The sequence below is a fragment of the Elgaria multicarinata genome, chromosome 15 (genome assembly GCF_023053635.1).
Source record: "Elgaria multicarinata webbii isolate HBS135686 ecotype San Diego chromosome 15, rElgMul1.1.pri, whole genome shotgun sequence".
NCBI classification, from domain to species: Eukaryota; Metazoa; Chordata; class Lepidosauria; order Squamata; family Anguidae; genus Elgaria; species Elgaria multicarinata.
The window spans coordinates 13173463-13195621 of NC_086185.1; the positions used below are offsets into that span (position 1 = coordinate 13173463).

A 22159-nucleotide genomic window follows, 5' to 3' on the forward strand; every position below is an offset into this window, starting at 1 on the left:
ATCACGGCCGATTCAGTCTACTGAGGAAATTTGCACTCCCTGAATTGGGAACGAGACGAACATGAGCGTGTGTTTTGACAATTTGTGAGTATTTCCGGCGCACCCATGTTCATGCTCGTCTTCAGGCTTTGAACAGGGCACGCTCGTGTATTTGTGAGCAAAAATGAAATGCTCATACATCCCTAGCTGGCTTACCACAGTTTGAGTCAATAGAACTAATACACATTGCCTTCTAAAGATGGCTTTAAAAGGGGGTTGGATAAATTCCTGGAGGAGAAGGCCATCCATGACTACTAGTCCTGATGGCTATGTGCTACCTCCAGTATCGGAGGCATTAAGCCTATATACACCAATGGCTGGGGAACATGGGTGGGAGGGGTCTGTTGCACTAATGTCCTGCTTGTGGGTCCCTGGTCGACAGCTGGTCGGTCACTATGTGAACACAGTGCTGGACTAGATGGACGCTTGGTCTGATCCACTAGGGCTCCTCTTACATTTTTATTACATTTCTATCCTGACCTTGTTCCTCTTGCAAGGAACCCTTACAACCCTCTGGTGAGACTATAAAATCCAGATTCTAACTGCACCATTGATGGCACCTCACCAAAGTCTCCACCAGAGGTCTTACCTATCACTAGTTTACAGAGATTCCCCCCCCCCCACTACCTTACTAGGACTTTCTTCTTCATAGACCTGCATAGGATCGCACTATCAGACTCCTTATGATGTCTGTGTTGGTCCCACGGACCGAGAAACAGGGAAGCGGTGACAATAACATGTGATTGGAACAGGCAGCTTTTTCTCTAAATGCTAAGTACCCCAGTTACATGGGGTTCTTTGGTAATTCCACTGAGGTTGGTGATTTAACATCATTGAAACATACAGCTTTCTTTTTCTTTCCAAACACACAAAAGAATACATTGTCCAGGCAGGAGAAGGAAAAGAATGCAGATGAGCTGCATGTTAGAGTGAGAAGGGGGACAAGAAAACGGTTGTGAAAGGGGTGACAGCAAATGAATGAGGGAGGAATAACATTTGTGTTGTAATGTTTTACTTTGAGTTCTCTTCACATTTTAAAGACAGGGTTTTTGCAACTTACTTGCAACACACACATATATACATATATATATATAGTAATACACACACACACACACATATATATGTGTGTCATAATATATATATTGTAAGAGTCACTGTGAATTGTTCAATGTGTCCGCTGAAATCAATAATGCTAGGTGATCATAATAATAATAATACATTTATTTCTAACCCACCTCTCCATCCTGATTGAGGCGGGGAACAAGAAGTATAAAATACATAAAATATTAATCAAAACACAATATACATTGTTAAAACATACTGAAAACATACTAAAAGCATCCTAAAATTCCACTGGATAGGCCTGCCGGAAGAGATCAGTCTTTATAGCTTTGTTAAATGCTAAAAGGCTGTTAAGTTGACGAATCTCCTCCGGCAGGCCATTCCATCGTGTGTGTGTGTGTGTGTGGTGTGTGTGTGTGTGTGTGTATACATATATATATATATATATATATATATATATATATGATCACCTTGCATCATTGATTTCAGTGGACACATTAAACAACTCACAGTGATTCTTGCAATAACACTTTCTACGGTTTCATACATAGTTAGAAGTTCGTAGACATTTTTGTGTAGCATTCAGTTATACAATCCAACGTTGAATTTTATGTTCTATATTGTGTGGTTCAACCGATTTATCTCGTCCAGTATGCCTGCAAGTTCTACATAAAGAATTTCTTTTCTTTACTCTTCCTTTTCATTCTTCCTTATCTTGCAGGTTACTTTGCTATCATTATAAACAAAACAAAAAAAACCCCAACGTTGATCGTTCAGTTGTCTTCCACAAGTCCATTCAAGGGTTCATTGAATATCAGGCATTATGTCTGATTTGCGAACGTGAGATGCCTTCCCTTCACCCCCCTTTTTGAAACCGCTTGATGTATTGTGCCTTAAAAACTGGCGATGTGCTGTTAAATTCCGTTTGTAGTTTGCATTTAGTTTGCATGTCAATTGGACTTTAAGTAGGCACGCAACTCTGTGCGGACAGATGGCGTCTGGGAGTGTTGAAACTCCACCGAGTATGAGGAAAGATTACCACGCTGCCGCGGGGCATTGACTAGGGAACAAAGGCTTACGTTTATATACGCTTGGCGTGTGGGTGGGGTGAGGGTTCCAGGACAGTTTAAAGAAAAGAGAGAGATGCCACAGGCACTGTTTTGTAACTCATCTTAGTTGTTGGTTTATTATTTATTTAGCTTCACCTCCTGCCCTATCTCCCAAGGGCGTGGAGCAGACAACACTCAAACAGATTTAAAGAAACGAGATCCTTGAAGAATAAATATACAAATTGTCGGTGATAGATATGTATGTAAAATATGCACCTACCTATTCCCAGCACTAAATTCTTGCTCCGATTTTTTTTTTTAAAGTGTCTTGCGTTACTGTTGGTCCTACATGACAAGATGTATTTCACCTCTGTGTTAGGAAGTTGGAGGAGGAGAGAATCTTACATGGTGCTGCAGCATCTGCATTGACTCACTATTGTTTTCCAAGCACATTTGCAGCTACTGATTTTGATCTATTCAGACCTGAACGTTTTGGATTTTGCTTGCGAAAGGACTAGTTTTGATGATCGTCTGTACAACATTTTAGATAGAAGATTGTGAATAAGTGTTGGGGTCTTGTGTTCCTCCTTCCTCTTTTTCAAGTTCATTTTCGGGAGAGATAAAACTAACAAGTTCAGTTTAAAAGAAACCAAAGTTCCTCATTACCTACAAGTTTAGTGAGCCATGGTTTGTTCTAACCATGGATCAAACTCCAGTTTAATATCCTGGCTTTTCTGTGGAAGTTGGTGTGAGATGAAGCTAACAAGTTTGATTTAAAAGAAACTAACATTCCCCATTGCATATGACCTTAGTGAGCCGTGGTTTGCTGTAACCTTGGTTAGTTTAAACAGACCTGGATCAAACCATGGTTTGATATCATGGCTTGTTCTAAAGTGAAGATGGAAGCTTTCTCCTTAGATCACATGAGGAGGGGGAGTGCACAAGCAGACTAATTCACAATGTAAATCAGGGGTGTTGAACCTCAAGCCCAGAGGCTAAACCTGGGGCGTTGCTAGATGAGGCCTTAGCGTGCCTTGAGAGCCGGTTTCCCTGCTGTGCTTCCACATGACGCACAGGGGAATCCGGCTCCAGGCCGCACTGAAGCCTTCTCTAACGCACCATAAGCGAAGTTGCTTATGGCGCGCCTTTTCCACAGCTCCAGCCTGAGGCCGGGGCTGCAGAACGTCTAGAGACTTCCGTGGCTTTTTGCGGCTACTCGCTTACTCGCGAGTAGCCGCGAAAAGCCACGGACCTGGCACAGCGCTCATACGAGCGCTGTGCCCATCTCGCCGGGGGGGGGGTTGATCCCGGGGGGGGAGATAGGGGGGGAAGGCCGGACCGCCAGGAGAGGGGGAGGGCACAGGGCAAGACGGAACGATGAGGGAGGGTGACACGGAGCGACGAGGGAGGGCGACACGGGACACACGGAGGGAGAGGGAGCATGGGCACCATGGGCATCAGGGAAAGGGAGACGGACATCGGGGAGAGGGAGACGGACATCGGGGAGAGGGAGACAGGCGGCACGGACATCGGGGAGAGCGTGGGGGGCTTAATTTTTTTAAAAAAGGCTCTTATCTTCTCTGGAGTCTTCGGGCGCACGTGGCCCCTTTAAAAAAAAAAAAGGCCGACGCCGCAGGGCTTCTGTCGTCCCTGCACGTCGTGCATCTAGGAGGCTGGGCGGCGCGCGTTAAAGTTAGCGCACCATCGCCCCGCCTCCCTGCCGGCTTATCCCAGCAGGTCTAGCAAGGCCCTTGGTCCACCTAGGGTCCCAATCCAGATCTTGAGGGATCCCCAGAAGTCTGTGCCCCCTTCCCATGGCCCTACTCCCTCTCCCCTGACCACATTTATTTTGGTGGTTTCTTCTTCTTTTTTTCTTTTTAAGTACCAAGTAAACACACAACCCTGGCTAATTACGACCTGGTCACATTACTAATTCTGTTGAACGTTCACAATCTTGAATAAAACGTTGGATTCAGGCAGGGGGAGATTGCAGCTCTTAAGTCTTCCACGGTCTCCCCCCTTCTTTTGTTTCAGGGATAGATCTACCGTTTATGATGATGCCTCACCCTCTTCTTCCCGTTGGCCTACCTCCTGCTTCCGTGGCAATGGCTATGAATCAAATGAACCACCTCAACACTATCGCTAACATGGCGGCTGCAGCGCAGATGCATAGCCCTCTTTCAAGAGCAGGAGCTTCAGTCATAAAGGTAAGGCTCAGAACTTAGCTGCACCTGTGGCCCCATTCAGAAGACACCTTAAACCATGGCTTCAGCCATGGTGGTTAAGCCAGAAAGCCAGGCTGTGTTCAGAAGACCCCTTAAACCATGGCTTTAACCATGGTGAATAAGGCTTTCTGGCTTAACCACCATGGTTAAAGCCATGGTTTAAGGTGTCTTCTGAGCGGGGCCTGTGTGTTTCCCTATATCTCCCTATCGCTACCTTTCTGCATCTATGAATCTGTCTATCTATTGGGCTTCCTCCTTCCTCACTAACTTATGCTTCAAAAAGCTCGAAAGTTATATAAACTGAAACAGAGAGATTTGCCCATAGGTATAGTAGGCATTAATGCCATTTTGAAGAAACCCATCTGCAATTTTTAGAAGAGCCAATACATTTTAACATTTAAACGACACCAGTAACAACAACTGTTGCCCAGTTAATCAAAGGCACCATTTAGTCCAGGCCACGTCAACAAAGTAGTAACCAGCAAGCCATCTTCTTCCTTCAGTGGTGCCCCAAAGGGCTTCATGGGGTTGTATGTGTGTACAGATCATCTTGCGAATTGAGTTGTGAGTTAAGTTGAGTTCCAGGATATTGCTGAAAACAAAGATGGTGATTTCTGGGACCGGTAGGACTGTTGTTATTGTTTTTAAAGAGGGCCCATGGCAGACGTAAGTGGGGCCCCACTGAGGTGAGTCTGGTACCTCTGGTTCCTGTGTGCTGCCTCCAGTATCCCAGGCAATAAGCCTATGTGCACCAGTTGCTGGGGAACATGGGCAGGAGGGTGCTATGGCACCTGTGTCCTGCTTGTGAGTTCCTGGTTGACAGCTGGTTGGCCACTGTGTGAACAGAGTGCTGGACTAGATGGACCCTTGGTCTCACCCCTGCATAGATGTTCTAATGCTCTTATGGTATTCATCAATTAGAATGTTTTAACAGATTAATCAACTGATTAGATTTTGCAGGCCAAATGGCCAAGCTGTCGCGCAACCTAGCTGCTTCTCGCTAGCATGAGAAAGGTCGGCTCCATGGCCGGCTTCGAATGAAGTTATCATGTCTCCCTGTGTGATATATCACATTTGCCATCAAGAACGAAGCTGTCTGTCACTACACCCTCCCTCAGACAACCTTTCCTCTCCTCCCCCCATCCCCCCCCCACGCCCCGCTCCAAAATGTGCCTGCTCAGCAAAGTTAACATTTAGTACTCTGGAAAGAAATGTCATAACTATGAAATTTGATTTCGTCCTGACAAGAACACTATAAATTAGGCGATGCCATGGTAGCCAAGTCTCGAAAGTCTACCTTGCCATCTATAATCTAACCTAATGTGATTAGCCGCCTTACTAGCACTCCTTTAGTTAAGGGTCTGTCAAAAACCTTATTATAAATCCCTGCCTTCAGGGATTTACAGCCCCAGCGAGAAAACTTTTCTCAGTCTGAAACTTGGCTCACCGTAAGCCATCCCTGGCCTCAGAATTTTAAACAAAAATATCAGCACTCTCTCTCAGCTGGGTGTGTTTTTTAGAAGTACAGAGTGAAGTGAGCAAGTGTACCTTGATCATAGAGTGTCAGGCTAGAATTCTGGCCTCTCCATTGTCCAAATGCAGACACTATCCACTGCGTGATTCCTGGCTTCTGATTCCAGGCTCCTAGACTACTGTTGTACTGTGTACAGATCAAATCCAGAGCCAGTGTGGTGTAGTGGCTAAGGTGTTGGACTGGGAGCCAGGAGATCCAGGTTCTAGTCCCCACTCAGCCATGGAAACCCACTGGGTGACTTTGGGCCAGTCACAGACTCTTGGCCCAACCTACCTCACAGGGTTGTTCTTGTGAGGATAACATGGAGAGGAGGAGGATTATGTAAGCCACCTTGGGTCCCTTAGAGGAAAAAAGGCAGGATATAAATATAATAAATAAATAAATAAATAAATAAATAAATAAAGTTTTGGACTACAACTCCCAAGGTTCCCAATCACAGAATCACAGGGAGCTGCCTTCTACTGAGTCAGGTCATTGGTCCATTTAGCCCAGTGTTTCCGACACTGACTGGCAGGAGCTCTCCAGGATTTCAGGCAGAGTTTTTCCTGCCCTACCTGGAGATGCCGGGGATCGAACGTGGGACCTCCTGCCTGCAAAGCAGGAGCTCTGCCCTTGAGCTCTGTTCCTGAGCAGGCTTCGGGGGACCCTAGGGAAAGGAGAACAGGGCTCCTGTATCTTTTACAGTTGTATAGGAAAGGGAATTTTAGCAGGTGTCATTTGTATGCATGAAGAGGGTGAAATTCCCTCTTCATCACAACAGCTAAAGCTGCAGGAGCCCTGCCCTCTTGAGCAGGTACAAAAGAGGGCAGGGCTCCTGCAGCTTTCACTGTTGTGATGAAGAGGGAATTTCACCAGGTGCTGCAGGCATACAAAAGGCACCTGCTGAAATTACCTTTAATCTATTCAACTGTACAGGAGCCCTGTCCTCTTTCCCCTAGGTTGACCCTAAGCAGGCTTATTTCCCCATTTTACAGATTTGATTTCTTGCTCAGTTGTCAGAATGGTATAAGCTGGAAATAACCATTGCTGGTTCCTCAGGGACGAGGGTTCAAGACCCCTAAGTGCCCAGCTAACATTCCTTCAAACCTCGAGAGTGGGTTCTGGTAAATAATAACCAGTGCACCGCTTTTGCCTTTGCCGGCAGAAGAGTTATTCTGAGTTTGCAAATCCACATGTTTTTTTTTTCTTTTCCCCCCTGCATGAAAACTAACCTGGGGAAAATGATGAGACCAATCGCTTATTAGCCTTTTGCTATGCTCCAGGTCCTTTTAATGTTTGCTCAGCCATTAGCATTTGTAGTTAATAACAAATATAGTCCCTAATGCAGCCTGGAAATAGCATAAACGTCATTAGGCCTGGGAACATCATTTAATCAGTCAGACGCAGCCTCAAACAAGGAATGTTTTCATAGTGGGAAGGAGATTGCAGAAAGCAAGAGAAAAGCCTAATTAGTTGGGGGGGGGAAGTGAACTTGGGAGTCCTTTTTTGCCATGTGATGGAAGGGAACTGTTAGGCTGTCCTATGATTTGGCAGGGCATGTAAAAGACCCAGAAGGCCATGCTCTCCCCACACCTGGCAGAATTTGCCTATGTGTATTATGGAAAGCAACCCTCACATTTCAACAGGAGCTGCTGAGTCTTTCTTTCTCCTGTGTGTGTCCTCCCAACACAATGTTGTGCGTGGGAGGGGTGTGTGTGGATATTTCTGGCTTCTCGAATTACTCTGTAGAGGCCCCCACTGTGCAGGTAGTGTTGTAGGGGCTGGTTGGTGAGAGTGTGGCCTTAGCTAGACCTAAGGTTTATCCCGGGGTCATCCCTGCCTGCTCTCAGGATATTCTGTGTGTCATTTACATGAACAGGGATGATCCCGGGATAAACCTTAGGTCTAGCTAAGACCTGTGTCTGCTGCAAATGTCCTGAGCGCCTTTTGAGGCTCAGATAATGGGCTGAGCTGCACGTTCACTCACTGCCTCCTCTTTCCTTCCTTCCTTTTTCTCCATGTGCCCACGTTTCTTCTTTGGGGGCCCCTATGAGGAACTATCGAAGGAAATGAGTATGTTTAGCTTGAGAAGACAAGACCAAGGGCAGATGTGATAACACTTTTCAAGTATGTAAAGGGTTGTTACATAGAAGAAAGCTTACAACCTGTTTTCTGTCATCCAAGACTATAGGCCACAAAATAATTAATTTAGAGGATAGCAGATTTTGGTTGAAAAACTCCCTAATTGTCAGAGCAGTCAGACGATGAAACCTACTTGCCTAGGGAAGTGGTGCGCTCTCCATCCCTGGAGGTATTTAAGCAGAGAATGGACAGCCATCTTTCAAGGATGCTCTAAACTGGACTCCAACACTGAGCAGTGGGTTGGACTCAGTGACCTAAATCTATTTATTTATTTACCTACAATATTTATATACTGCTCCCCATTCAAAATTTCGGAGCGGTGTCCAAGATAAAGTAAAATAAAAACAGAATAAAACACATTAAAAAATAGATTTTTAAAAGAAGCAAAATGCAAAGTGAATCATGACTGGTCATCAAGGGAAGGCTTCCTAGAACAATTATGTTTTCAGGAGGCGCCAGAAGGAATACAAAGTTTATTTATTTATTTATTTATTTACAATATTTATATACTGCTCCCCATTGAAAATTTTGGAGCAGTGCACAAGATAAAATAAAAAGTTGGTGCCTGTCTGACCTCCAGAGGCGGGGAATTCCATAGGAGGGGGGGCCACCACACTGAAGGCTCTTCCCCTGGTGGACTCCAATCACATGATAGGTCTATGTGGAACCCTCGGATGACCTCAGCGACCAGGCAGGTTTATAGGGGGAAAGGTGCTCTCTCAGGTATCCTGGTCCCAAGTTGTTTAGGGCTTTGTACACAAGTACAAGAACCTTAAACCTGGCCCGGTAGCGAATAGGCAGCCAGTGCAGTTCCCTCAACAGAGGAGTTACATGCTGGAAAGGGCCCCCTTCCAACTGTATGATTCTGCTTAATGCACAGTTCCTCTAAACCAGAGGTGAGCAACCTGCGGGTATTGCTGGACTACATCTGCCATCAGCTGTAGCCATCATTATCGTGGATGATGGGGATTGTAGTCCAGCAAGATCTGGAGGGCCACAGGTTGACCACTCTGCATCTGCATAGGGCCTGAGTCATTAAGTCACGACACCCCACCCCACCCCAACTATCCACATTACCAATCCCAATATAAATTCAGGACATTTTCTAACAGTGGTACGGAAACTTCTGTTGCTCTTTCTTGACTCCTAGAGAATTGCCAACGGACCGTGTTTTTGGCTGGCTATTTACCAATATCATCTGATTATCTGTGGATTTGTGGGTTGTTGTTATTTTTTGTTGAGCTGAGCAGCTGGCAATTAATGAGTTGATGAGAAATGGTTACAATGCAGTGAAATTAGGAAGCGAACATCTGGTATTAAAAACGAATAGACGCTGAAGGTGGTGGTAATTTTTTTTCCCCAGTACGTAGTGAAACATCCATCTGATTATTTTCAAAGTTAGTCCAGAGGCTCTGCTGGAGAGGCCAGAGCTCAGGGGTACAACGCGTGCTTTGCATTGAGAAGATTCCAAATTCAATCCCTGATCTCTTCCATTTTAAAAGGTTCCGATAGTAAGCAGAGAGAAAGACCTCTGCCAATGAGAGTAAGCGATACTGGACTGGATGGACAGATCACTTGACCCCAGGACAAGGCTGCTTCTTATGCTCAAACAATATAAGCCATTTCTATAACATACAGTGGATTAGAAAGGTACTGATTTCAAATCATTGCTCAAATGGTGTCGTGGCTAACCCTACTGCCCCTGTTTTGGGAGAAGGTGTTTCAGGTAATCAATCAGAATCAGAGGAGGCGGTGCCAGACACCAGCCAGCCTGTACCAGTGGGGGAGGAAGCTCTCACGGGCGATTCCCCAGCTGGGAGTCAGCCCTCTCCAGAGCTTATCTCCTCAAGGCCAAATCCTACACACTCAGTGGGAAGGGAGCTTTCTTCTGGAGGAGAGCTCCCCGACAAGCTAGCTGATGCTAGGGTTCGCCCGACACTAAAACGCACAGAGCGGAAGGAAGGCGTGAGAAAGTCAGTCTGACTAGGATTGCCCCAGAACCTGCCTCTGCACCAGGCTCTCTGAAGTTACGTGTGTTTGGGAAGGGGCTTCTTGTTCTCCTTGGTCGGACAATTGTCTCACTTAGTTTGCATAGTTTTGCCTAGGAGGAAGTTCCCAAGAGATTAGACTCTCTTCAGGTAGAAGAGATGTTTGCTGCTTAAATAAAAGCTTTGTGGATTACCTAGCAGGTCATTTGTCTCCCATCAAAAGCAGGAGCTTTCTGAGAAACACAACAAATGGTATACTATGGATGGGGCGTCTCTGATGTGTACATGCAGACCTCCAGGACCGTGAAAGTTTCTTCTGTCACAGGAGTTGAAAGGAATGAAGAAGCCCATATGGTTGAAGTGAGGGGTGAGCAAACTTGCCTGCACTCACCTTGGTGGGCACTCGCCCCGCCACCCACCAGGTTGCGCAAGTCTCTTCTGCGGCTCGGCTCAGCCTGGCAAGGACTTGGGAGCTACGAGCCAAAATCGCACACTTTCCGTTCCAACATCAGTGCTCAGGCAGAGGTCAACTGGGTCTGGGCGGATGTGCAGACACGGGAGATCTGCCAGACTTCCGGATCAAGTCGGGTGCTCGCAGCATCCCTGCTTAAGCTCTGTATGTGGAGCAAAGCTTGTGCAAGGCTCTGGATCGGAGCACATGAATCCAATTTCATCCCAATTTATACGTTACCCATGCCACATTTGGATGGGCAGCTCAGGTGTGGGGCCTACGGTCACTTGGTGTATTCTTGGTGTGGGCGACTCTGGTTCCTAGGAGTCTGGTTGCTAAGGGGGCAACAGAGGTCACATGGTTGATCAGAGCACTTTTGAGGGGGTGGGAATGTAAATCTGATGGCTGGCCAGACCCTACATTGACATGTCCTTCTAGCCAGCCACCCCCTGACATTCATGCATCACACTGTGCACATTGTACTTTTACATGCTCAACTGAACATGTGGGCACCTGGGCTCATGGCCAGAGAGGTGGACTAGCGTTGGACAGTTCTAGCCATGGAATCCATGAGGAGGTTTCCTGAAAAAGGGCTATCATGTAGCCTTCAACTCCACCTGAAAAGACCAACCCAAAAGGAGCATAAGGATTAAGAATGTCCGTCATTTGAAAATCCTACCCCTTAGAGGCCCAACAGATCCCCGCTGCTGTCCAGTTTCGGCTTGCATTCATGAGCCCAGCTGTGGGCTTTCCCCTAAAATCCAGGACCTTCTTGGCATTTCCCTTCTCCCCCTGTCAATAGAAAGTTGTGCAAGTTGCGGATGTGGTTTGCACGATTTGAGCAAATCGTGGCAGGGATTTGCACAAATCGAAAGCATCACAGGGCACATTAGGTAAGTTGCAGCTGCGGTTTGCAGAGCTTCCAATTGACGGGGACCCTGCCCCCTGAAAATCTGCGAGCTCACCCGACTTAATAAAGGTCGAGTTGGGCTAGCTTGTGGGGAAGCAAACTGAAATCCAGTCTGGGAGGGGGGAGGTGAGCTGCTGAAAGCTCAGCAAACTCCACCCCCCAGGATGGAGTCCTATAATATCCCTAATAAGAATGTAAGAAACACAGTGATAGGGACACCCCTTTAAAGAGGTTTTTTTTTTAATGTATTTAGGAAGGTATTCAATACTTGTTGATAAGTCCACCTTGCTCCATAAAGTCACAAACTGAGTTTCCTTTTTTTTAACTTTCAAATACATACTGAATTGGATCGTTATTTTCTGCCTCCGATTTCGTTCGTGAGTGAACTTCCGCTTTGTCCTACGCGCTGGATCGTAAGAGGCGCTGCGTCAATGGAAGAAGAAATATCGAGACAAAATGTAGGAATAAAATTTCCAGTACTCAGACAGCGTGGCGAAACCCACATGTCAGCAGAGAAAGGCCATTAAGTCCTTTAGGAACTCATTAATAGATTAACATTTGGATGAGTAATTATAGCTGCACTGGAAATAAAAATAAACAAGCAAGCCTTTGTGTCACAGCTTCTCTGAATGCTTGGCACACGAATGGAGATCGATATTATGAAATATCACAGCTGAAGTACTAAGGTCAAGTTGATTATGCCAAGACTAGGTAAGCTCTTCATATATATCGTTGTGCGTCTGCCAGGGCTTGATCACTGTGACTGAGCGGTGTTGGGACTGTGGCCAAGATAGCTGTTCATTGGGTATCTGTGGGTACCAGTGGCATACTGGTCAACGTTGAAGTGTAAGCACTCATCATAGCACTCCCCATAGCCACGCCCCCAAGGAGAGTTCAAAATGGCAGGCAGCGGTGTCAATCCATATCGGCAAACCAGTTCTAGGAGTTTTTGTCTGCTAGGAGCAGGTCTTTTGTTATGTGAGTGGGTTGTCATGACCAGGCCTGTTCCCCTTAGGCTGGGGGAAGGAGTTTCAGGCAATCAATCGGAATCAGATTCTGAAGCAGATGAAACATTCCTGCCCATACGGGGAGGTGACTCTCACGGGCTCTTCACCAGCTGGGAATACACTTTCTCCAGACCTTATCTCTGAAAGTGTAAACAAAATGCAGTCTGTGGGAAATCAGTATTCTTCAGAAGGGAAGGGTGCTTCAAAGCTAGCTGATCCTAGAGTACGCCGCAGACTCAAATGGGTGGAGCTAAAGGAAGGCGAGAGGAGGTCAGCCCAGCTAGCTTCTCACCAGAGGCTTCTACAGAACCAATTTCCCTGAAGTCAGAGCGTTCTGGGGAAAAGCTTCCCGTTCTTCTTGAAAGGACAATTGTCTCGCTTAGTTCACATAGTTTTGCCTAAAGGAAAGTTCCTAGAGGTTAGACTCTCTTCGGGTGGGAAGAGATGTTTCATGCCTGAACAAAGCTTTGTGGATTACGTAGCAGATTTCTTTATTGTTTCCCTGTAAGGCGGGAGGTTTTGGGAAGCATGACATGGGTCTTTATTGTGCATTCAAGATGAAGCTACCTCCAAAATATTTTCCATGATTACAACAAGGAACAATGTATTATCGCTGGGGCGGGAGGGGGGCAAAATCATTTCCTCTGCTAGCTATTGTGAGAACTGTAGCCAAGCTCAAAGGGAGCTGGAAATTTTGTGTGAGGGCATGGCTACAGAACATACCACTATACAACTGTCTGTATGGTATATGTCTGAGTTAGAAAAACTGATGGAAGAAGACCTCCAGAACAAAGAAGAAAATGTTTATTTATTTATTTGTATTTCATTTCTCTACCGCCCAGTAGCCAGAGCTCTCTGGGTGGTGCACAAAAATTAAAACCACAAGTGCAGCATAAAATATAATAGGAAAGCTTAAAACTGCAATATAAAACCATGATACAAAAGTACAACCAGAATAAAACCGAGCTGCAGTGCTGAGATTTAAAATAACAGATTGAAAATGCAGGTTTGAAATAGCAGAGTTAAAAGGCTAAGATGGTAAATTGCTAAAATGTTGGGGAAATAAAAGGGTCTTCGCCCGGCCCCAGAAAGAGTACAAGGAAGGTGCCAGGCGAACTTCTCTAGGGAGCTCATTCCACAGCCAGGGTGCCACAGCAGAAAAGGTCCTCTTTGTGGTAGCCACCTGCCTGACTTCCTTTATTTATTTATTTATTTAAGGATTTTTATGCCGCCATTCAGCCAAAAAAGGCTCTCATGGCGGCTTACAAAAGTATTTCTTGACAGTCCCTGCCCACAGGCTTACAATCTAAAAGACATGACACAAAAGGAAAGGAGATTGGGAGGGAGGAGGAGGAGGAGGGGGGAAAGGAAAGCAAATTCAGGCACTACAATCTTAGTTGGAAAGTTCAGCAGTTACAGGTGACAGCAGGAGGGAGGGGGGATCTCAGCTGGAGCTGGACCCAGGCACGGTGAAGAGGTGCCTGGCTGCTGCTTCCTCCCTCACTGGTGGCCTCTGCAGAGATAGTTGGTAGCAGGAGGGAGGGGGGATCTCAGCTGGAGCTGGACCCAGGCACGGTGGAGAGGTGCCTGGCTGCTGCTTCCTCCCTCACTGGTGGCCTCTGCAGAGATAGTTGGTAGCAGGAGGGAGGGGGCTCTGAGCTGGAGCTGGACCCAGGCACGGTGGAGAGGTGCCTGGCTGCTGCTTCCTCCCTCACTGGTGGCCTCTGCAGAGACAGTTGGTAGCAGGAGGGAGGGGGCTCTCAGCTGGAGCTGGACCCAGGCACGGTGGAGAGGTGCCTGGCTGCTGCTTCCTCCCTCACTGGTGGCCACTCCAGAGACAATTGGAAGACAATCCTTTGGCAGGGGTTCTTGGAGAAGGACCCCTGAGGATGATCTTAGGATCCGGGCAAGGGCATTTTTTATGGAGTTCAAGTGTGTGTGTGTGTGTGTGTGTGTGTGTGTGTGTGTGTGTTAAATTAACAGTTATGGGGTCCCGGTTTGGATAGAATGAGGTAGAACCTGAAAGACCGTGGAATTTCTAGCTGCAGTATTCAAACATGATGTATTGATTTAAAATACGTATATCCCACTTGCCACTGAATTTGCAGTGCTCAGGGTGTATTACATCAGTTTTCTGTTTTGTTTTTAAATCCAACTCTCCCCCCTTTTTTCTTATTTTGTTTTATTATAAAATTTAGAAAAAAGAAAAGAAAGAAATGTGACAACATTTGACTATATCCATTTCAATGCATACATATGAAATGTCTCTACGTACTGTATGTATGTGTGTATGCAAACACTGGGTTTCTAAGAACCATGCATAAACTTCCAACAAAAGTGGACCAAATATCCAAATCTGTATCCATTTGAAGGTAGCATCTATATGACACCTGTTCAGATATTGAAAGCAATGTAAGGTCTTCCTTCCAGTGTTGCTATATCAGCATTTTAGCTGTCAAAAAGGCACAGAGAATCCATAGAATTTTTCTGCTTATTTCAATTGTTTTTTAAATCCAACGTAAAGACACAATTTCAGTGGTTGTGCGGAAACGTTAGGGTGGTCACGACCCAGAGCTCCTCCTATCAGGTTCCAGACCATCATTCCCTCTCCCCTGATTCCTCCATAAAAACGGAGCTATATCACAGTTTTGAAAAAGACTGAGTTTTGTGCCACCAACTCAAAATCCCACTATGACTGTTTGAGACCTGCAGAGGGAAGGTCATAAAGTCAGGCCTTAGAGGCCTGGGGGTTGTTGTTGGGAGGGGCTATCCCTGAGTGGAGTACTTTCATTTCTCCAGTTAAGATTCATTTCTCCGGTTAATTTTTGTTTCTTCAAACCTGAAAAAGTACATTCTGTTTTGGGGGAAAAGAGGGTATAAAAGAGTGAAAGAGCCAGCCAGGAGCAGAGCAAGAAAAGACCAAAGCATGAGGAAGGGGAGCAGAAAGAAGCAGCCTGAACAAGTCTATGTGAAGCTTAGGGTAAAAGAACTTGTATTTTTTGCAGTGTTTTATTTCCTTTTAAGGTCTTTTGTATCACTCAGCTCTATTAACTAAATACCTTTAATTGTAATTTGCTCGCTTTGATATATTAGTAAACCTCAAGTGTCTGGTGTGTCCATCACCCCATGTCTTCAGCCCTACATTACGGGGAAGGTGGAAAGAAGGAAGGTGAGACTCTTAAGGAGGCAAAAGATCCTTAAAGAGTTGCTCAAGCGGTCAGGACATAGAAAGAACCCTGACACCCAGCTACAGATACTTTCACAAACAGTGCACGGGGCCCTGGAAGTGAAAGAGGGGGAGGAATTTTCATAGCACTAATGAGAAGGGCCATAGGTGTGTGATAAAAAAAAAAATCCAAAAAAAGCAAAAGGTCAAAGGAAGTGATGTTGAGGAAAGGAGCAGGAACTTAGCCTGGCAAGACCTGCCCTTAGCAAAGGTATGGGCAGCCTCTTCTTCTGGTCTGGGGGCTGGATTGCATCTGCACACCTCAAGACCTACCTGGTGGGTTTATTTATTTATTATATTTCCATAATCGCCCATTAGCCAAAGCTCTCTGGGTGGTTCATAGACTTAAAACCATAAAATATAATAAGGTAATAAAACGTAATCTAAAAACATTAAAAAGTTTAAGACAGTATAAAACTAGAGTAAAAAACAAATAAAAGCCACCAGCAGTGTAAAGATCTTAAAAAGGCACTAATGCTAATAGGCTTTTCACATCCTCTTAATTTTTTTTTTTTTTAAGGATTTGGTTCCCCCGCCCTCTTTATTTTAGTATGTGCATTCTGAAAATGTGTACAGAAAGGCTAGCAAGCACTTGCTTTCAGAAGTAATTTATAGATTTTGTAATGTAATTATTATTATTTTAAAGCAGAAACTTTTTTTTTGAAGACCTATATGCCCCTGTATAGTACCTAGTGGCTATCTGTCTTCTCTTTTCTCTTCTCTTTATGGAGCTGAACCATAAATTCTCCCCCCAAGACCTTTTTTTCCCTGTATTAAATCCCTTTGAAGGCCAATATATTTCTGTGTCTTACTAAAGAATGATTTCTTGGTTTGGCTCAGAAAATGTAGCTACAAAACTTGACATTATTAATTTTAGCCATGATTTAGGTTAATGGCACCAAAATCCATTTGTCCTCACAGTTATCTAGGACATCTTTCGTTCCCTCTTAGCACTCGCTCTGCATTCCCACTTAACAGGCACCTCTGCCCCAAGGTGTGCAGGGATGGCTTCGGTCCTGGGGGAAAGGCAGGCTACAAAGTGAAGAGAAGCAATGTGGTCGAAGCCAGTCACTTTGACGCTGTGACAATGGAGTCCCAAAGGCGGTTCACCATCTGTTCTGATCTATAGGGGAAATTTTGCGCAAATGAGGAAATTTGCGCAAATCAAATTGGCGAAAGCGGCACAGATGAAACGGAAGCACACGTTAGGCAATTTATTAACATTTTGGGTGTCCACGTTCACACTCGTCTTTGGGGCTTCAAACAGGACATGCTCTCATGTCTTGTGAGCAAAAATGAAATGCTCATGCATCCCTACTCAAATCAGACTAAAATCCCACTCTGCTAGATAGCTAATGGGAATGGGACGCAGAACAAGACCTCAGTTGAAGAATAGGTAGGGTTCACGTGAAAGAAGGGAGTCCTTCAAATACCCTGGCCCTAAATAGTTTAAGGCAGGTGTACGCAAACTGATGCCCTCCAGGTGTGTTGAACTACAAATCCCACCAGTCCATGCCTGCATGGCTGATGAGAAGGGATTATGGGAGTTGTAGTTCAAGACATCTGGAGGATAACTCAGATTTAGGGCTTTTATAAGTAAGGAACAGCGCTTGGAGTAGGGCCAGAAATGAATTGGAAGCCAGTTCTGGTAGAGTGAAGAAAACCAGAGTAATGTGCTCCATAGTGTAAACCTCTGGCTGCTTGCATTTTGCACAGCTGAAATTTCTGAACACTTTTTAGAGCCAGCCCCCGTGTAGAGTGCCTTGCATGAAACTCATCTGGATGTGTCCAAGGCACGTAGAAGAGTGGCCAAATCTACTTGTTCCAGGAAAGGGTGCAGCTGGTGCACCAGCTGAAGGCATTTCTGGCCACACTGCCACCTGACAATCCAAGAGCTCAAAGAACCCCCAGGCTGCACCCCTGGTCTGACAAGGGGGATGCAACCCCATTTAGGTCTGTTGTAACCACATCACATTCGCCTCTGTGTGTGTGTGTATGTAGCAATCTGCTATCTAGAAGGAAGCCTTTTATGTGTTGGGCTAGCAGAATGACAGCTATTTCCAGGAGAAGAAAACTGAAATATATGAAGAGTGACGGTGCCGGCGGGGGGGTGGGGGGGGGCGCTGTAAAATTCACAAATGACAAAATGAAGTCATCAAGGTGTAAAAAGATGTTAAGGCTCTGAGCTTTGCAATTTTCCTATTGAAATGTCCTCATTGATTTGTTACAAATACTGTTAACCCTGTGTTTGGAAAATGGCGGGGACATTATCACTTGTGTTCTCATTTGTAATAAAATAGATTAACTTGCTGTGAAATTTTAACTAGACGGAGACACAACAGTAGCTACCTAATGAACCACAGCTCATTGCTGTTAAGTAGCTTAATAGATGCATACTGATTACGGGGCTGAAAAATGGGTCTGTTTACGTGCAAAGGAGAAATCGCTTGCATATATTATGGCAAAAGATCAACTGCCTTTTGTTCTAGCGACCGTCGCAATCCACATCCAGAATCTCATTGCTGGCTCCTTCCTTATTCACCAAGGCTAGCAGCTTCCAGATATATATTTTGCTAAGACTCAAGATGTTTATGTCTCTTGGGAGCCCTGTGGCTATGCCACATCGAGAACCCACCATCTAACTAGTTCTTGTCCACACATTCAGTTAAAAGGGACGCCACTTTTGTTTGATCTTGTGCACCGCTCCGAAGTTTGGAATGGGGAGCGGTATATAAATATTGTAAATAAATAAAAATCAATACATTAAAAATTCCATTTTCTTTTCAGAATGGTTCAAGGGTTCATTGAGTTAAGGAGTCCTGTAGTCATACTGCTTATCTTGCATCAGACAACACTCATTGTGCCCTTGAGAGAAAGAGAGGTGTACTGTTATGCCTTTATTCCAGAGATGGTGGTGTAGTGGAACCAAGGTTCACAGGGATGCAGCACCAGCACTTTTTTATTAGCAGGGGCTCTGATGTCATCTGCCCACCCCCCTCAGAATTCCCTCTTCCTTCTGAGCTGAGTGGCAGTCACAGTAGTGGAGGTGGGCGGGATACATTTTCTAAGCAATAATAGAGTTGTGAGCCATCCCTGTTGTAACAAAAGCTATTCTGAGGTGGTCTAGTCAAGAATGGGCAATTAATACACACACACACACACACACAAACTGTTCCAGGAGATAATAACCCTATTCAGACAACACGCTAAGCCATGGTTAAGCTGCTAACCATTTTGCATGAAATGGTTAGTGAGCATGTTTAAACCCTGATTATGTAGCCACCATGGTTAGGAATGGGTCACATGACATGCTAAGTCATGGTTCACATGACATACTAAGCCATAACGTTGAGCTCAAAATGCTTAACCCCCATGGCTTAGTATGTCGTCTGAACAGGGTCATTATGGTGTGTCATGTAAACCATTCCTAACCATGGTGGCTACATAACCATGGTTTAAACATGCTCACTATCCATTTGCTGCAAAAGGGCTGGTGGACAAACCATGGCTTAGAGTGTTGTCTGAACAGGTCCCCAAACTGCTAGAATTGGTTTGTGATCAACCTTGCATTTTTTGGGACTCTTTTCGAAGGTGTAGCTATGTGGGCTGTCAGGATGACCACCTGCGCTTCACAATTTTTACCACTGACCATGGGTGGGCAACTTGTGACCCTCCCGATGTTTTGGCCTAGAATTCCCATCTTCCTTCACCATTGATTACGCTGGCTAAGGCTGATGAGAATTGTATGCCAAAACATCTGGAGGGCCACATGTTGCCCAGCTCTGTTTTAGACTTCTAATATAAACAGGGATTTCCATGTGATCCCAGTTGAGGCACAAACTTGCCAGTTGCCCCAAACACTCTTGGAATTTGGGTGTGTGTGTGTGTGTGTGTGTGTCAGCTGTATTAATGGCCCTTTAGATTTCACAGACTGCCTCATCAATGTAACATTACAGCTTTTGAATCAGGAACATTTTGTTTACCATGTTGTCCAAACCTGGGATCCTGGCTTGTCACTTCCTTTACAAGCCAAGATTACAAATCAGGGTTTGTTATTGGTTTATGAATCCTGGTTTGTTTGGGTGCAACAAGGTAAGATCCCAGGTTCTGATGAGACATTAAGACACTCCTTCTCAGTTTGTTTAGCACTCACAGTACAGAGGAGGAACAAAGCAGAAACAAATGTACTGTGTGCACAAGCCCTTTCACAATAAACCAAGATTCTCTGGAATCCAGGCTTATTGTTCTGAGTGAATGTAACCTAAGAGATTATGGACAAAACATCAACAATCTCCAGAAGGCATGTGCTCAAAAAGAGAAATGACACATCCTTGTTGGTCTCTCAGGTCTTTTGCCGTTTTAGACCATACTCTGTATTAACACCTCTTGGGCTTTTAGTAACACTTATTGGCCTTTTTCATTTTCTGCTATTATGGTTATCATGTCTGCAGCAATATCCTACACATTCCCTGGAAAATGATCCAATGTTTGTTTCAAAACGATGTAAATCCCAAAAAAAGAAAAGAAAAAATGCCCCCAAGATACAGAGGCATGAAAAGCCTAGAACAGATTACTATGTATTTAAGCGTAACAAATATTTTTAATTAGCAAGCTGACAGTACAGCAATTAAATGCTTCTCTTTTAAGTTTTATTAGTTATTGTATGTTCATTAAATGAGGGATAATTGGGTAAGAAAGCATGCCCATTGAGGGTTAACCGCTGTATAATAGATACACATCTGTTCCGTGATTTTGAGGTTCAATTGGTATTGAATGTCCAATAACTATCCTATTAAAAATGCATTTCAGCTAGCATTTTCTTGGGCAATTGTGTTTAGAATAGACAGAACACGACATGCTACGATTAAAAGATCTAAACGTGGAGGGTAACACGTTTCAGAAGACCTTTCACAGTGGTAAGGTTTGGTAGTGTTTGAGTCTTAAACCATGGCTTTAACCACAGTGAATAAGGCTTTTTGCTTCATTCACCATGGTTAAAGCCGTGGTTTAAGGTGTCTTCTGAACACAGCCTGGCTTTCTTGCTTAACCATCATGGTTAAAGCCATGGTTTAAGGTGTCTTCTGAACACAGCCTGGCTTTCTGGCTTAACCATCATGGTTAAAGCCATGGTTTAAGGTGTCTTCTGAACACAGCCTGGCTCTCTTGCTTAACCATCATGGTGAAAGCCATGGTTTAAGGTGTCTTCTGAACACAGCCTGGCTTTCTTGCTTAACCATCATGGTTAAAGCCATGGTTTAAGGTGTCTTCTGAACTCAGCCTGGCTTTCTTGCTTAACCATCATGGTTAAAGACGTGGTTTAAGGTGTCTTCTGAACTCAGCCTGGCTTTCTTGCTTAACCATCATGGTTAAAGCCGTGGTTTAAGGTGTCTTCTGAACTCAGCCTGGCTTTCTTGCTTAACCATCATGGTTAAAGCCGTGGTTTAAGGTGTCTTCTGAACACAGCCTGGCTTTCTTGCTTAACCATCATGGTTAAAGCCATGGTTTAAGGTGTCTTCTGAACGGGGCCACTGAGAGGCCTGGGGATGGGCCTGTAGCTCAATGTGATAGAGCACCTGTTTGGCATGCAGAAGGTCCCTGGTTCAATCCCTGGCTTTTCCAGCTAGGGCAAGGGAAGAATCCAGCCTGAAACCCTGGGGAGCCATTGCTGCCAGTCTGTGTCGACAGTAGTGGGCTAGATGGACTCATGGTCTGACTCCTTATAAGGCAGCTTCCTATGTTCCTAATGGGGGAAATATGTTGCTTTTATGTTTTTGGCAATTGTCCCAATCGTGTATTCTAAAGCAGGCACCATCATTACACAAAGGCTTCTTTCTTTCTTTCTTGGTGTGTGTCCTGGCGGTTTGCGAGGGTGTCAGACTGGATCCGGGGCAGAGGGGGTCAATGGTCTTTGACACACATCGGCCTCATCTACACCAAGCAAGATGTGGCACTATGAAAGCAGTATATAAGAGACAGGAGACACACTACTGCTTTATAGCGGTATCGAAGTGCACTGACAACTGTTGGGGGTCATGACACATACCATAGACTTTCATACTGCTATATTAGGGTGACCAACTGTCAGGATTTCCCCGGATTTGTCCTGGTTTTTGTTCTTTCCATGATGTCAGGGGGGATTTTCTATCATTTTCAATAACATCCTGGAATGACACACCTTCCCCTTTAAGGCTGCCATTAGCATGGCAGGAGGGAGTGACATGCTTTCTTGAGGCACATCATTCCCCCACCCTGAGCTCCAATTGAGGTCTTAAAGGGGAAAGTGGGTCATTCGTGGACATTATAGAAAAGGCCCCAATTGGAGTGGATGGTGGTGGTGCAGAATGAAATCCTTTCCCCTCCTCCACTCCAATCGGGTTCTTTAAGGTGGCGGGGGAATAACGTACTTTCTGCAGGACTCAGAAAGCTGCTTCCCCACACACACACTAGGTGTCCTCTTTTTTGGTTTCCCAAATATGGTCACCCTAGCTATATCCTGCTTGGTGTGGCTCCTGCCTTTTATATACCGCTTTCATAGTGCAATATTCTG

At 45.1% G+C, this 22159-nt stretch overlaps 1 protein-coding gene across 1 annotated transcript in view; it reads left to right on the forward strand.

The window, feature by feature from the left end:
• The window catches only part of DACH2 (dachshund family transcription factor 2), a 397016-nt gene that overhangs the window by 309597 nt on the left and 65260 nt on the right, over nucleotides 1-22159 (forward strand). The window contains exon 9 of the mRNA XM_063142059.1: nucleotides 4185-4357. Coding sequence (XP_062998129.1) covers nucleotides 4185-4357 — 173 coding nt within the window. The remainder of the gene's footprint in view (nucleotides 1-4184; nucleotides 4358-22159) is intronic.